This window comes from Leptodactylus fuscus, chromosome 11, assembly GCF_031893055.1.
Source record: "Leptodactylus fuscus isolate aLepFus1 chromosome 11, aLepFus1.hap2, whole genome shotgun sequence".
In the NCBI taxonomy this organism is placed as follows: Eukaryota; Metazoa; Chordata; class Amphibia; order Anura; family Leptodactylidae; genus Leptodactylus; species Leptodactylus fuscus.
The window spans coordinates 47,588,118-47,601,686 of NC_134275.1; the positions used below are offsets into that span (position 1 = coordinate 47,588,118).

The 13,569-nt window shown below is 43.0% G+C and overlaps 1 protein-coding gene across 1 annotated transcript; it reads right to left on the minus strand.

Annotated features, from left to right (window-relative positions):
* Nucleotides 1-1,113: 1,113 nt before the first annotated feature.
* BSPRY (B-box and SPRY domain containing) lies at nucleotides 1,114-11,019 on the minus strand. The gene is made up of 6 exons (XM_075259099.1): nucleotides 10,536-11,019; nucleotides 7,256-7,354; nucleotides 6,246-6,476; nucleotides 6,055-6,080; nucleotides 3,724-3,848; nucleotides 1,114-2,542 (listed from the first exon to the last, which is right to left on the minus strand). Exons 1-6 carry the CDS (start codon nucleotides 10,956-10,958, stop codon nucleotides 2,019-2,021), a joined length of 1,428 nt encoding a protein of 475 aa, XP_075115200.1. The 5' UTR covers nucleotides 10,959-11,019; the 3' UTR covers nucleotides 1,114-2,018.
* Between the last annotated feature and the right edge of the window lie 2,550 nt (nucleotides 11,020-13,569).

The following is a 13,569-nucleotide window of genomic DNA, read 5'->3' on the forward strand; positions in this document are numbered from 1 at the left end:
GTGACACCGGGTCAGATAAATCCGTCGGCCATTTGTCATCAGCCGGATGATAAAATATGGAACATTACAGGAGAATTGTCTCTGTGTACACAATCAATGTACATAAGCTTCTGGCTGCGGGCCCCTGATGGGTGCTATGTGCATGCTAGGAATCAGAACATACAAGAGTATTATACCATAAGGAAACTGGTACAAAAAATGGGTCGGTCCAAAAAATGTATTTTGTGAGGGACCCAAATATCCATATCCTGGGTGGCCAACTGTGAACATCCTTCATGAGGTAGTCCTCAGGTGTGACACCATATGCCACTCTGGATGACCAAAATTCTTGGTTTCTATTCCCAAATTGTAATCTGTAACCTTACAGTTGACCACATGAATATTATAACAATATAATGTTTAATAGTGATGTCACTACGCACAGAATATATTAGAATTTACATGAGATTATTACAGCTTTTATACATTTTGTGCAAATAAACTTTAGAGAATTTCTAGAATCTGAATCTTCACACAATCAACATATCTTTCAGAACATTCATATCTTACAGATTTCACAGTCTCGTGTTTTCCAAGGCAACAGTGGATTGAAAAAGTAATCACAAGGAAGGGGTAAAGAAACTTCAGATGGTTCGAAAAAAACTGAGCATAAAGCTGGCCATATATCTGCTGAAGAATGCTTTTATGGTCATCAGTTAATCCTATCATACACTTGCACACTTGGCTTGGCTGAGTATGCATGATCGGTGAATGGGGAGAAGGAAGTAAACCTTGTCTCTCCAAGAACAAAATACACTGGACCTGTTGAAATTGAACAGCCTGATCATTAGGGAGGAGTCAGTAAAACCTTCATATACTTTCCAGACCTTCCAATTTTGACTGAACTGATTTATCAACTAACCTAATGTACATGGGGCCTCCATCAACGTTAACTCTTTCCATCCTTCAATAGGTGCTGCTCCACTGATTCTGGGGCAGTTGGAATCTTTTCTGTAGCCCCCACCGCTCCTGAGCAATTGGCAATATTAATTTCAACATCCAATATTCTAATGATGCTCCCTACTGTAAGGTGGGAGGTCCCACACTGACAGCAGGGAGCCTAGTTAACATGAAATTAACACCACCAGTTACTCAGGAATGGTGGGGGCTAGAGAAAAAATTCCAACTGTGTTGAAATCAGTGGAGCAGCTAGTGAAGGATGCAAAGGGTTGAAGTGGGTAGAGGTGGTGAAAGTTAGACTTTGGGGCTAGACAGTGCTCACACAATTTAGTGTATGTGAAAATTGGAAGAACATTCCCCAACCACATAATGCCCAAATTCCCATCAAATCCTATAAACCAACCATATCATACAAAGCAAGTTACATTGGAAGGGGTAATAGGAATTGTATGTGAGGTGATCAGCGGATCGCCCCAGCAACTACGATGACCACCATTATATGGGGATCGGTGGGTATTGATTACTTGCAAAAAGAGTTTTACAAGTGAGTTTTACTTCAATTCCTGGTAAATACACCACTCTTGCTCATATGTTGTCTGGCATTGCAGCTTAGCCCCATTCACTTCACTAGGGATTAGCTGCAATACCTGACTCGGTCTGTTTACAAGAGTGGCGCTGTTTCAAGTAATAAAAAATAGTTATGGAAATTTTTTCTGTACTTCCATGTTACGTCAAGACAGTGTAACTCACAGTCATACAGAAAAGTAATGTGCCACCTGGGTCTCCCTAGCTGGTGCAACCCAATACATTCCAGTGTTCCATCTTCAGATCCCATATAGACCTAACATACGCAAGGAAGCCATCAATGAGCCATGACTGGCCAAACATGTCCAACCATTGGTTAGGACACCAAAGGTAAAGTCCAATTTCTGGAGAACCAACCAAAACTCAATACTCAGCCCTGGGTTTAGATTTTCCTTCACATACATAACACCTTCATGTACATTGTATAAAAAAATCTATAGACTCTTCTGTACAATTCACTCTATAAATAAGGACCTTTGGACTTTCTTCAGAGGTCACTTCTCCAGACTAATGCTCTCGTCGGCCACTGCAAACACCGGACTGACCGGGGCTGAGAACCTTGTTTGATGACTGTACAAGATAACACAAGAAACAGGGTCAAAGAAGATCAGCTCTCCGGCGTCCATGTCCACCAAGATGCCAACTTGTTTGGGACACTTGAGAAGTTCTATAAGTTGATGCTGAGAGTCGTGGGAAAAACGGAAGTCTTTATCGTAACGGGAGAAGATCCAGGAAACTGGATTGTATCCTAGACGGGCATCGTTGCCTGAGCCCTTACGTGCAATAGATCTATAGGTGATGCCGAGCTTGTAGGCACAACACGTCTCCACATTGACCTTCCACATGTGAATGCCCTTCTGGAAAGACTCTACAGCCAAGCAATTGGGCCAGTGGTCAAATCTTTCAGGTCCATCTGGATAGTCCTTCGCCTTCTTTTGGAGAAACTTGAGGCTGTTGCTGTCTGATAAGGCAAGTAAGGGGCTCATGGTCTTCTCATCAAACGTGAGGCTTTCACAAGCTGAAAATTAAATTTATGACCCATCATCTTAAGAAGCTCAAACCTATGTCTCATTATAATTGAATATATATATAAAAGTGTACCGTCTTACACTGACCAGAGGTGTAGGAGAGAACGGGGAAGAGGATATATCAAGGTGTAGAATAGGACAGGAGAAGAGGATATATGAAGGTGTAGTGTCTTATAGTTACCTGAGGTGTAAGAGTGGACAGGGAAAAAGGATATATGAAGGTGTAGGAGAGGATAGGGGAAGAGGATATATGAAGGTGTAGTGTCATATACTGACCAAAGGTGTAGGAGAGAACGGGGAAGTGGATATATCAAGGTGTAGAATAGGACAGGGGAAGAGGATATATGAAGGTGTAGTGTCTTATAGTTACCTGAGGTGTAAGGGGGCGTTCACACTACCGTCGGTGTCCGACATGTAGTGTCCGCTCCTAGTGTCCGCTCAAAATCTGTCACGGACACTAGGAGCGGACACTAGATGTGTCCGTGACACCTGTCATTCACTTGAATGGGCATCGGGTGCGTTCTTTTGCACTCCGTGCCCGTCCTTCTCTGTCCGCAAGAGAAGATGTCGTCTTCTCAAGCGGACAGAAAAACCCTGCATGCAGGGTTTCTCTGTCCGCTTGAGAAGTCGGACATCTTCTCTTGCGGACAGGGAAGGACGGGCACGGAGTGCAAAAGAACGCACCCGATGCCCATTCAAGTGAATGACAGGTGTCACGGACACATCTAGTGTCCGCTCCTAGTGTCCGTGACAGATTTTGAGCGGACACTAGGAGCGGACACTACATGTCGGACACCGACGGTAGTGTGAACGCTCCCTAAGAGTGAACAGGGAAAAAGGATATATGAAGGTGTAGGAGAGGACAGGGGAAGAGGATATATGAAGGTGTAGGAGAGGACAGGGGAAGAGGATATAGGAAGGTGTAGTGTCTTATACTGACATGAGGTATAGGAGAGAACAAGGTAAAAAGATATATGAAGGTGTAGTGTCTTGTAATGACCAAAGGTGTAGGAGAGGACAGGGGATGAGGATATATGAAGATGTAGTGTCTTATACTGACCAGAGGTGTAGGAGAGGAAAGTGGATATATGAAGGTGAAGCTGTATATAATGCTGCCCAGAGGTGTAGGAGAAGACAGGGAATATGAAGTGTAGCTTTATATTATACTGACCGGTGGTGCAGCACAGAACAGACAGGGCCCACAATCTGTTCAGTAATGGACTTTGACAACAATTCATGTTAAAGTTGAGCTTTTCTGACTCTTGAGGATCCAGAATTCCTTCTGCTTCTTCTGTCCTATAATTACAAGACACTTGATAAGACATTGGGGAGATCATTGTCCTCCTCTGCATTATTATAACAACTATGGTGTTTGTGGTAGAAGTAGAAGAAGCTGTGGTAGCAATGTGTCATAAAGATCAGTCCTCAGTTCTAACATACTCTAGAATCTAGAGTCTAGATCCTTCTGTGCGATCATCATGTGTAGACAGTCTACAGTCTTCTGGGTCAGGAAGTAGCTGTCTGACCACTACCATCGTCAGCCATATTAGCTGTCATGGGGTAATGTCTGTCATCCAGTCACTCAGAGGCTCCCCCCTCCCCAACTCTTCCTGGCAGTCCATTATGTAAATGTTCTCTCCTATTACTTTCACTGTTCTAGCCCTCCCAGATGTTCCAGTCTTAGGGTTGTATAACATGTGCGGTGTCACAGGGGGTATACACTGACCCTGCTGAAGGGGTGCTCCAGAGGACCTGGAGCTTATGAATTGTATAGCAGTCTTATTTAGACATGATAGAGTCCAGTTATTAGATTATGTATGAAGCTATTTTGTGGTCACTGAATGACAGTGCTATGTTATATAACATTGTTAGACCACTGTATGGAAGTGTTTGGGCCCTTTAAGACACTACTTTTTGGCCATATTGTATGGTACATTGTTAGTAGGGGGTCTACAGGAATATCTATATTCTCCAACTTCTGCCCAAATTCTGCTGTAACCTAGGTAACGCGGTGTATGGAATTTCCAAAAGTTGGTAAATCATGGGCAGCACGGTGGCTCAGTGGTTAGCACTGCAGCCTTGCAGCACTGGAGTCCTGGGTTCGAATCCTGACAAGAACAACATCTGCAAGGAGTTTGTATGTTCTCCCTGTGTTTGCGTGGGTTTCCTCCCACACACCAAAGACATACTGATAGGGAATGTAGATTGTGAGCCCTATATGGGACAGTGACTGTCAATGTCTGTAAAGCGCTGCGGAATATGATGGCGCTATATAAGTAAGCATAATAAATAATTCATCGACCCTTCTAAACTCCAGCAGAAGGTGCAGAACAAATCAGAGCGAGCCACATGTTGTCGTCATGGTTACAGTTTATTACAGATGATAGTGTATTGGTATTATATATTATTACAGATTATATTATATATATTATAGATTACATATTGTTATAGATTACATTTTATTATAATCATTAAAGGGTATTACAGATCATAGTGTATTATATATTATGGTTAGTTATTGAAGGTTATTGCAGATTATAATGGATCATATATTTTATTACAGTTCTTAAAAATTACAGATTATAGGGTATTATAGATTATATTTTATTACAGATTATAGTGTTTAATAGATTTATTTATAAAAGATTATAGTGTATTATAGATTTAATTTATTACAGTTTATTATATCATTTATAAAAGATTATAGTGTATAATAGATTATTATTTATTACAGATTATAGGGTGTTGTAGATTATATTTATTACAGTGTATTATAGATTACATTTTATTATAATTAATAAAGGGTATTACAGCTCATAGTGTATTATACATTATGCTTAGGTATTGAAGGTTATTGCAGATTATGATGGATTATAGATTATATTTTATTACAGTTTATAGATGACACATATATACATTTTTCTTAAATAATAGCAATAGAAATAATAAACTATTCACCTCTTTGGTTTCGGGCTGGGTAATTTTTGGCTAAAAATAAAATTTCATGTTTATGATTCTATTGTGTAATCTGAGAGTGATCTGGTGTCGAGAGAAGTCATAGAAAGTGTTCATCATAGTTTGTAGCAAGGACAAAGCCTGCAGGGAATATATCAGAGATTTCACAATTCTGGTGAAAATCTGAATCATAATTTTTTTTTTTTTTTTTTTTTTTTAATGGGGAATTAATCTGATTAGTTGCACAGTCCTACTTGGATCCATCCAATCCAGTGCAGATCACTTGTAATGCTAGCAGTGCAGCACGTCATCGCTGCAGGATTAGAAAAACACAACAATTTGCTTCCGAAACAACAGAGCCACACTTGTCCATAGGTTTTGCATGGTAGTGCAGTTTAGTCCCATTGAATTCCATGGAGCTAGCTGCAATACCAGACACAACCCATGTACAGGAGTGGCACTGTTTCAGGATGAAAGCAGCCATATCGGTCTAATCTTAAAATGATTAAAGCCAAAGTTCAGAAAAATGACTGGATATCAGACTAACCTGTCCTCCATTTTGTTTTCGGAAACCTGGAGAGAAACAGATGAAGAAAACATGAGATTAAAATATTTGAAATCTTCTTAATCGCATTGAAATTCCTTTAATCTAGAATCCAATAGTCCAGAAGTCTTTATAATCCAGAATCAAGTGCCGGATTACAGGAATGTTAAATCATTAATCAGATTATTACGTACAATGAGGTTGAGGTCATCCATCTTGGTCAACATGTCCACCAGGTAGTTCCTGATGCCAGACAGCTTCTTGATGGACTCCGTCCAGTGGGCTCTCTGGGTTAGAATCCCCTGCTGGGCCCGCTCCTCCTCCGCATGGATCTCCTCCAGCAAGCGTTGCTCCTCATTGTCACAGACATCACGGATGAAGTTTAATCGTTGGATGATCATCTCGCGAGCAGCTCTTGCCGTGCTCTGTGATACAGGTGTAGATATCGTTACAGTGTGTCAGGCCTCTCTCTGACAAAAGGAAATACTTCCCAGCTGACTTATTGATATTATTTTTATTATTTTGTACACTAAATATGTGGAGCTGAAATCTCCCAGCATTAGCTGCTTGTTCACTGACTACACATTGAGTAATGTAATGTATGTACACAGTTACTGCACCAGCAGAATAGTGAGCGCAGCTCTGGAGTATAATACAGGATGTAATACAGGATCAGTCCAGGATAAGTAATGTAATGTATGTACACAGTGACTGCACCAGCAGAATAGTGAGCGTAGCTCTGGAGTATAATACAGGATGTAATACAGGATCAGTCCAGGATAAGTAATGTAATGTATGTACACAGTGACTGCACCAGCAGAATAGTGAGCGTAGCTCTGGAGTATAATACAGGATGTAACTCAGGATCAGTACAGGATAAGTAATGTAATGTATGTACACAGTGACTGCACCAGCAGAATAGTGAGTGCAGCTCTGGAGTATAATACAGGATACGCAGTAATGTAATGTATTTACACAGTGACTGCACCAGCAGAATAGTGAGTGCAGCTCTGGAGTATAATACAGGATGTAACTCTGGTCTTCCATATTTGATATAACTGATAATAATGGTGCACTTGTTGTCACCCGTCCCACACACACACTTTTCATGCTGCCGCCTTACTGAACTGTCACTAGGGGCTATAACACTGAACATAAGATGACAATACTGTCATATACTCTCTAAGGACTCGTCTATATTTACCGCCACTCGGGGGATCTTGTCTGGCAGCGCATCAATAAGATACTTCTCGATTCCTGCTGTTTGCAGCTGAAGCTTTTCACATTGATCAACGATCTTGTTCTGTAAAGGAAGGTTTTGGTTAGTAAAGTCTCTGATGACATCACGTGGTATCAATACCTGAAATCTCTGTGCTGGCCGGTGTTAACCCTTTCACCGTGAGCACAGATCAGATAAATTCTTCATCCGCTTGGTACAACTCTTGTCCACCTGACTCTTTATTAGACATATGTTTGATACATTGTAACAAGCGCTGCATCTGTGTGAGCTGGACAGGATGTAAACAAACGTGCTACCACTGCAAGGCATCCAGGAACCTGAGATATAAGATGTCGTATGTAGAGCTGCTTTAGCTGTCCCAGATGTCATGCTCCACCCCCTGCACTACATATAACATTAAATCAGTTTTCCCTGGAGTGTTCCTTTAAGGATAAGACCTTTTTCAATCAGTCTATAATCCGTCTCTGGATGGGGCTGAGTTTGTGGTAGTTACATGAAACTGATACCCATGAATTGTCACCACATGCCGGGGTTAGTAACCCAACTCCCAAGGTGTTCCTTGCTATCTACTCCAAGAATTCAGGCCAGGTATAAAGAGTCCATTGTGCGTGGCCCAGATGCAGAGAATGTTGTATTGTCAGAGGCAGCCACAATAATGGGGGCAGCGCTGGATGTGTCTCCGGTTCCTGTGATAACTGAGATTATTGCGCTATTTAAAGGGGAATACCACCCTAATATAATGATATACCCCAGAGACATGAGGTGCTAATATAAAGGGGCAGCAGAACTTTAACCTGCACATAACCTTTTTTAGTATTTATCCCAATGACTCCTACAGTTGTCCTCTACCTAGCCTGGAATGGCTGATAACTGGGAACAAAACAGATATGCAGCACACAGGTGTAATGTCCCAAGAGAGTGGTCACTTACCTCTTGTCTACACAGATCCTGCAGAACTGGTTGTTACAGTAGCAGTAATGGCTGATACTGGAAATACAGGGAATGCAAAATTCCTACTAACCTGTTCTTCCCTGGCTAGAACCTTAGTGACCCCGACACAGTGTATGGAGAGGGGGCTGACAACCACTAGGACATATCTAACTGCAGTTGTCACTTTCCCCAGGAATTGCTCAGTTCTTCCCAATTGTCAGGAGTCTAATATTAATAAATAGGAATATTTATGGGGGCATTGTGACTGTTGTCATTGTTATGAGATTCTGCGGCTGTTGCTGTCGTGGGGGACAAGGGGCTGTTACTATTATGGAGGTACTGTGGCTGCTACTGAAGAAGTAATGGCTGTAGCTGTGAGATAGTCATTGGGGTTGTCACTGATTTGGGTGAATTGTGAGTGGGGTTGAGCCGATCTTGAGATTTCAGGATTGATTTCAAAATCTGATTTCCGATCATTTTCCAGCCAATCCCGATCGCGATTATGAAATTTGCTCGATCGCCGATCGGCATCCAATCTTTTCCGATCCCGATCCTCAACCCTAGTCAATGCCTCTCTATGGGAAAAGTCACTTGAAGGTTGAGCCGATCTTGAAATAATCTCTGACATCAATCCCGCTGGAAAAGATCGGGTCAGAATTCCGATCGTGAAATTTACTCGATCGCCGATCGGAATCCGATCCTGATCGCTCAACCCTAATTGTGAGTGAAACAGTTATGGTGGCACAATAGATGTTATGGGGCACTGTGTTGGGGTACTGGGGTTCTCACTATTATGGGTGTACGGTGGATTTTGTGGAGTACATGATGGTTGTTGCTGTGATAGGGTACATTGTAGTTGTCACTCGTTTGGAAGGATTGTGAGTAGCATAGTTATGGTGGCACTGCAGATGTTATGGAGCACTGTAACTTGCTGTGATGCGGTACTGGGATTGTCACTATTTTGGGGTACTGTGGCTTCTATGGAGTAAATTATGGTTGTTGCTGTGTGGTTGTCACAGGTTTGGAGAGATTGTGAGCGGCACAGTTATGGTGGCACTACATATGTTATGGGGCACCATAACTGTCATTGTGATGGGGTACTGAGGTTGTCCCTTTTATGGGGTACTGTGGTTGTTATAAAGAACATTTTGCTGTCACTGATATGGGGCATGGTGGCTGTTAATAGTGTAATTTATGGCTATTGCTGAGATTGTGGTTGTCATTGGTTTGGGGAGATTGGAGGGGCACTGTTATGGTGGCACTCTAGATGGTATAGTGTACTGTTACAGTGATGGGGGTCATGATTATGGGAGCAGTATGGTTGTGAATTATATTATGTCTGTCCCTGTTATGGGGGTAGTATAGCATTATTTGCTGCCTATATCTGTCCCTCTTTGCCATTTCCTCACCTCCAGGCTGGTTCAATATTTGGACGGTCAGATCTGCTCACACTTGGCGCTTACACGAAACCTTCAACAGTCAGATATCACCAGTGACCAGAGGACCCCTTTGGCTTAAATGGGATTTGTCAGGGTCGGTCACTATTTATCCCTCTAAATATGACGGAATCTGTCACAGTGACTGACACACGTGAACAGGAGCCAACATCACCAGTTTCAACGTGACGGTGAAGTATTTGTAAAACGTGCTGGACAGCAGTGATTCAGAGGCGTGCACAGCTCATGTCATCAGGGCGTGCACCCAGGAAATAGCATATATGCATGAGTAAAAATCTGTGACATTCCTTCTCTTCCTCTTCATTCTTGTTTACCTTGCTGTCTATAAATAGACCGTCACCCAACTTTCCTATACTTCTGAATGGCACATCTAGCCTAGATATAAAAAGATACACCTTTACAGATTGGTATATTTACCATGCAGACGTCTGGCATGCATACTAAAAAAGATTTGGTGGTCATATTTGATGTCACTCAGCTTTCTTCGGGAATAATAAAACTGGAACAAGCAGTGAAACCTGAAGAGTAATCACCCAGAACACACCCACTATCACCCTGAGTCACATATCCAGTGTCGCCCCCTCTAGCAGGCATGAGTACCGCCAGGCTGTTATGATATGATTGCTTGGCATGGCTGCCAAGACAAATGAGAAAAAAACTCTCTCTATACAATCCCTGCTTCTGCTGCAATGAGTCAGGTCTCTGCTGCAACACACTCCCCTCCTCCTGCATGCACAGAAGGGTGCTCTAGCGTTAACCCTGAAATAGCCAACAGCTCTTCTGCACTGCAGGGTGGCACCAAACCACAGATGGGCACAGTTCTGCAATGCAGGAGGGGGAACAGGACCACTACTCACCCGTATCTGAGATGCCCTTTCTTCCACCGGCTTGGTTCTGTGTGTCTGGCAGGTGCCCAGGGATTTGCACTGGGCACAAATGAGCTTGTGTTCCTGGTAGCAGAAGAGGCTGAGCTCTTGTCCATGGTCCCTGCAGGTGTCAGGCACTGAGGGGTCTACAGGACCCTGTTGCACCTCAATCTTCCCAGGCACTTCATCAAGAGATGGGTGGTCTTCAAGATCAATGGTATCCTCCTTGGTGTTCTCCAGGGACAAGGTGGCCAGCTGACCATCAGGGATCCACTCCTCCGCAAAGGGAGACTTCCTGACCCTGTCAGCAGCCTGAAGACTTTCCAGCTTTCCAGATCCACCCCAGGAATGAGATCCAGTGATTACCCACAGAGGAGATTGGGGGTCTCCAGGAACAGAGCCTGGATAGGACATCCTGGAGGAGAGCAGGACCCTGGAGAGAGGAGATCTGACTATGTCTGCAGCCTGTGCTCCTTGCACCTGTCCCCAGGTAGAGAGAGACAACCCCTGGGAGGAGCCTGAAGACAGTGACAAAGCTGAAAGCTTGCTACAAAGTTACCAAGGAGAAGCTGTCACAAATCTTCAGCTGTGGAGGAGACCACCAGCCCCTCCTTGTAGGACTACTGTCTGCTGTCCCAGTGACCAATGAGTGCAGATCGCTGAATACAAGCTGTTACTACCCTGTGAGAAGGCTCTGGAGCAATGATGGCACTTGTAGTTCCACAACAGCTGTAGGGGACAGTGTGAACAGCAGCAAACAGGTCCTAGCCCCATTCATGACAATGACATGATTATTACTTTTGGATTGCGCAAATGTCCAAAATATGTTTTGCCCCATGTAGTAAGGGCAGGTCTATCATAAAGGGACGCTCTTTTGTCCTTTCTTGGTATATTGGGGGCATATGGGTCCATTTAGGATTCCCTGCAGTACCAGTACCTGAAATATACCTATAACAATATACCATGCAATATATCAGTATATGGTTTGTGTATTTGTGTGGGGGGGAGGGGGGGTGAAGGTGACAGATACCACCATGTAAGTGTCAGGAGCTTCACTGTGTAACATGGTAAATGCGCATGGAAGTTGCGAAGTAACAAGACCCTAACCAGGTTTTCAAAAAGACCCCAATGAATGCTAGTGGATAATGGGAGTCATCCAGTTTTCACCTGGGTTCTGGTATTGTGATATGTTTGCTGTGAAATATGTTGGATCCTGATAGGAAGATGGAAAAAAAATAGACAGACAGACAGACAGACATACAGAGAGAGGAGACTGATTGCAGCAACTCTTTGGGGTGTCACATACGCTGCGGACATACACTTGGCCTCTCCTTCAGTTTTCTTCACCTCTTGACGTCATACTGAGGAATGTGCCTGTCCAGAGATAAGGCTGTGTACAGGAGATTGCCTCCATATTACTAGGTTACCTATTTATCCTCTGTTACATGTCATCCGTCCACCTGGTTATATACTAACATAATTCAGAAACATGTGGAACATGAGCTGCTCAGGGCTCTCAGAAAGCTGGGTGATACCAAATATAGAAATTGAATGGAGTCGTGGGGTTTGCTGTTGTATCAGACCTTAGAGTGTTATATGAAAAGTTTCCTAATTTTAGTCAGGAGCAACACGTTTAACCAGTTCTCCCTGTTAAAAGAAAAGGCCACCAGTATGTGGATTTCCCAAGCAGGGCGGGCAGGTTGGGGAATACTGGAAGTGATGTCAGTTATCTAATGAATATAATAACTTGTAACAATAGTTACCCAACTTTCCCAGGCTCCTGATATCTGACTAGCTATCGCTGGGTTCACATCAGTAACTGATTTCCATTTTCAGGTTTCTGTCTTCGGCAGACAGAAGACGGAAACCTGACGGACCGTGTCAGAACACACATGAGCGCCGGTGAGCGTTTTGTGCTCTCCGCGGCGAAACCGGTTTTGTAAACTGGACACATAGTCCTGCATGTCCGACTTTGTGTCCGGTTAAAAAAAACATGGTTTCGCCATGGAGAGCACAAAACGTTCAGCGGCGCTCACAGCCGGACACTTTCCAAACCCACTCAAATGAAACCTGCATAATGAAGACCCGTGGCGCAGATGTGAACGAGCCCTATGATGTCATACATTTTTCTATTCCAATATTATTACATGACTAGTCAAATATGCCAGATGTCTGGTGTCTATGGGTGGGGGTGACAACTTGGTGGGATCAGAAACCCAGGTCACCCAGCTTTCCTGGAAATAGGAGCAGGAAACATTGAGATGGAATTTGCTAACAACCTGACAGAAGAGACAAGCCAAGGACATTTCTTTTTTTCAGTTCAGTTTCTCTTTCAACATTGCTGGAAAATCATCTTGATTTAGAAACCGTCAACAAGTAGGCAGTAGGCTTGCTCCTGCAGACTGAAATGTTTATGTGTTTTTTTTTTCATTCTAGTTATTACTTGCGAATATATCCAGGGTAACTGGGATGAATTAGGACAATCCCTACCCTAGGCATGTAAAGGTCATGGAGTGGGGTCCTGCGCACTGATGAATAAACAGAACTGGAATACTAGATCTGTCAGCAGCTGCTTGCTGATAGTCTCCACATAACAATAAAAATGAATCATGTAGATTCAATGACAGAATATGGCTAGCTGCTTTGTATTCTATGACAATAATAGTCATCCAGACAACCATATAATGTTTACTATCCCTCACCAGAAAATCAGGTTAGACATGTTACATGAGACAACTACAAGCAAACATGGAGCCTCTGCTGACGTTGTTTTCACCGCCATGATCTGTCGAATTTTATAACATTTTGACCTTATATTACTTTATGAGGTGCACTAGAAAGGGACGGGACTTTTTTTAGGCTTTCTATCCCCATAGTGCATTCTCTCTTCGGTGATAAGGAAACTGTTGAATGCGCTCTCTTGGTGATTTCTGTCTCTCTCACACAAAGACTTAACGTGATTAGAAACAGCGCCACTCTTGTTGCTGTCTTGTGCTTGGTATTGCAACAGCTAGTTGCTGCTGTA

Excerpts from the sequence above, each read along its gene's own strand:
- BSPRY (XM_075259099.1), bottom strand. The coding sequence starts at position 10,958 with ATGTCCTATCCAGGCTCTGTTCCTGGAGACCCCCAATCTCCTCTGTGG. Across the intron at positions 6,477-7,255 it reads ACAAGATCCCCCGAGTGGCG|AGCACGGCAAGAGCTGCTCG; the intron begins GTAAATATAGAC and ends CCTGTATCACAG. Across the intron at positions 6,081-6,245 it reads TGGATGACCTCAACCTCATT|GTTTCCGAAAACAAAATGGA; the intron begins GTACGTAATAAT and ends GTTTCTCTCCAG.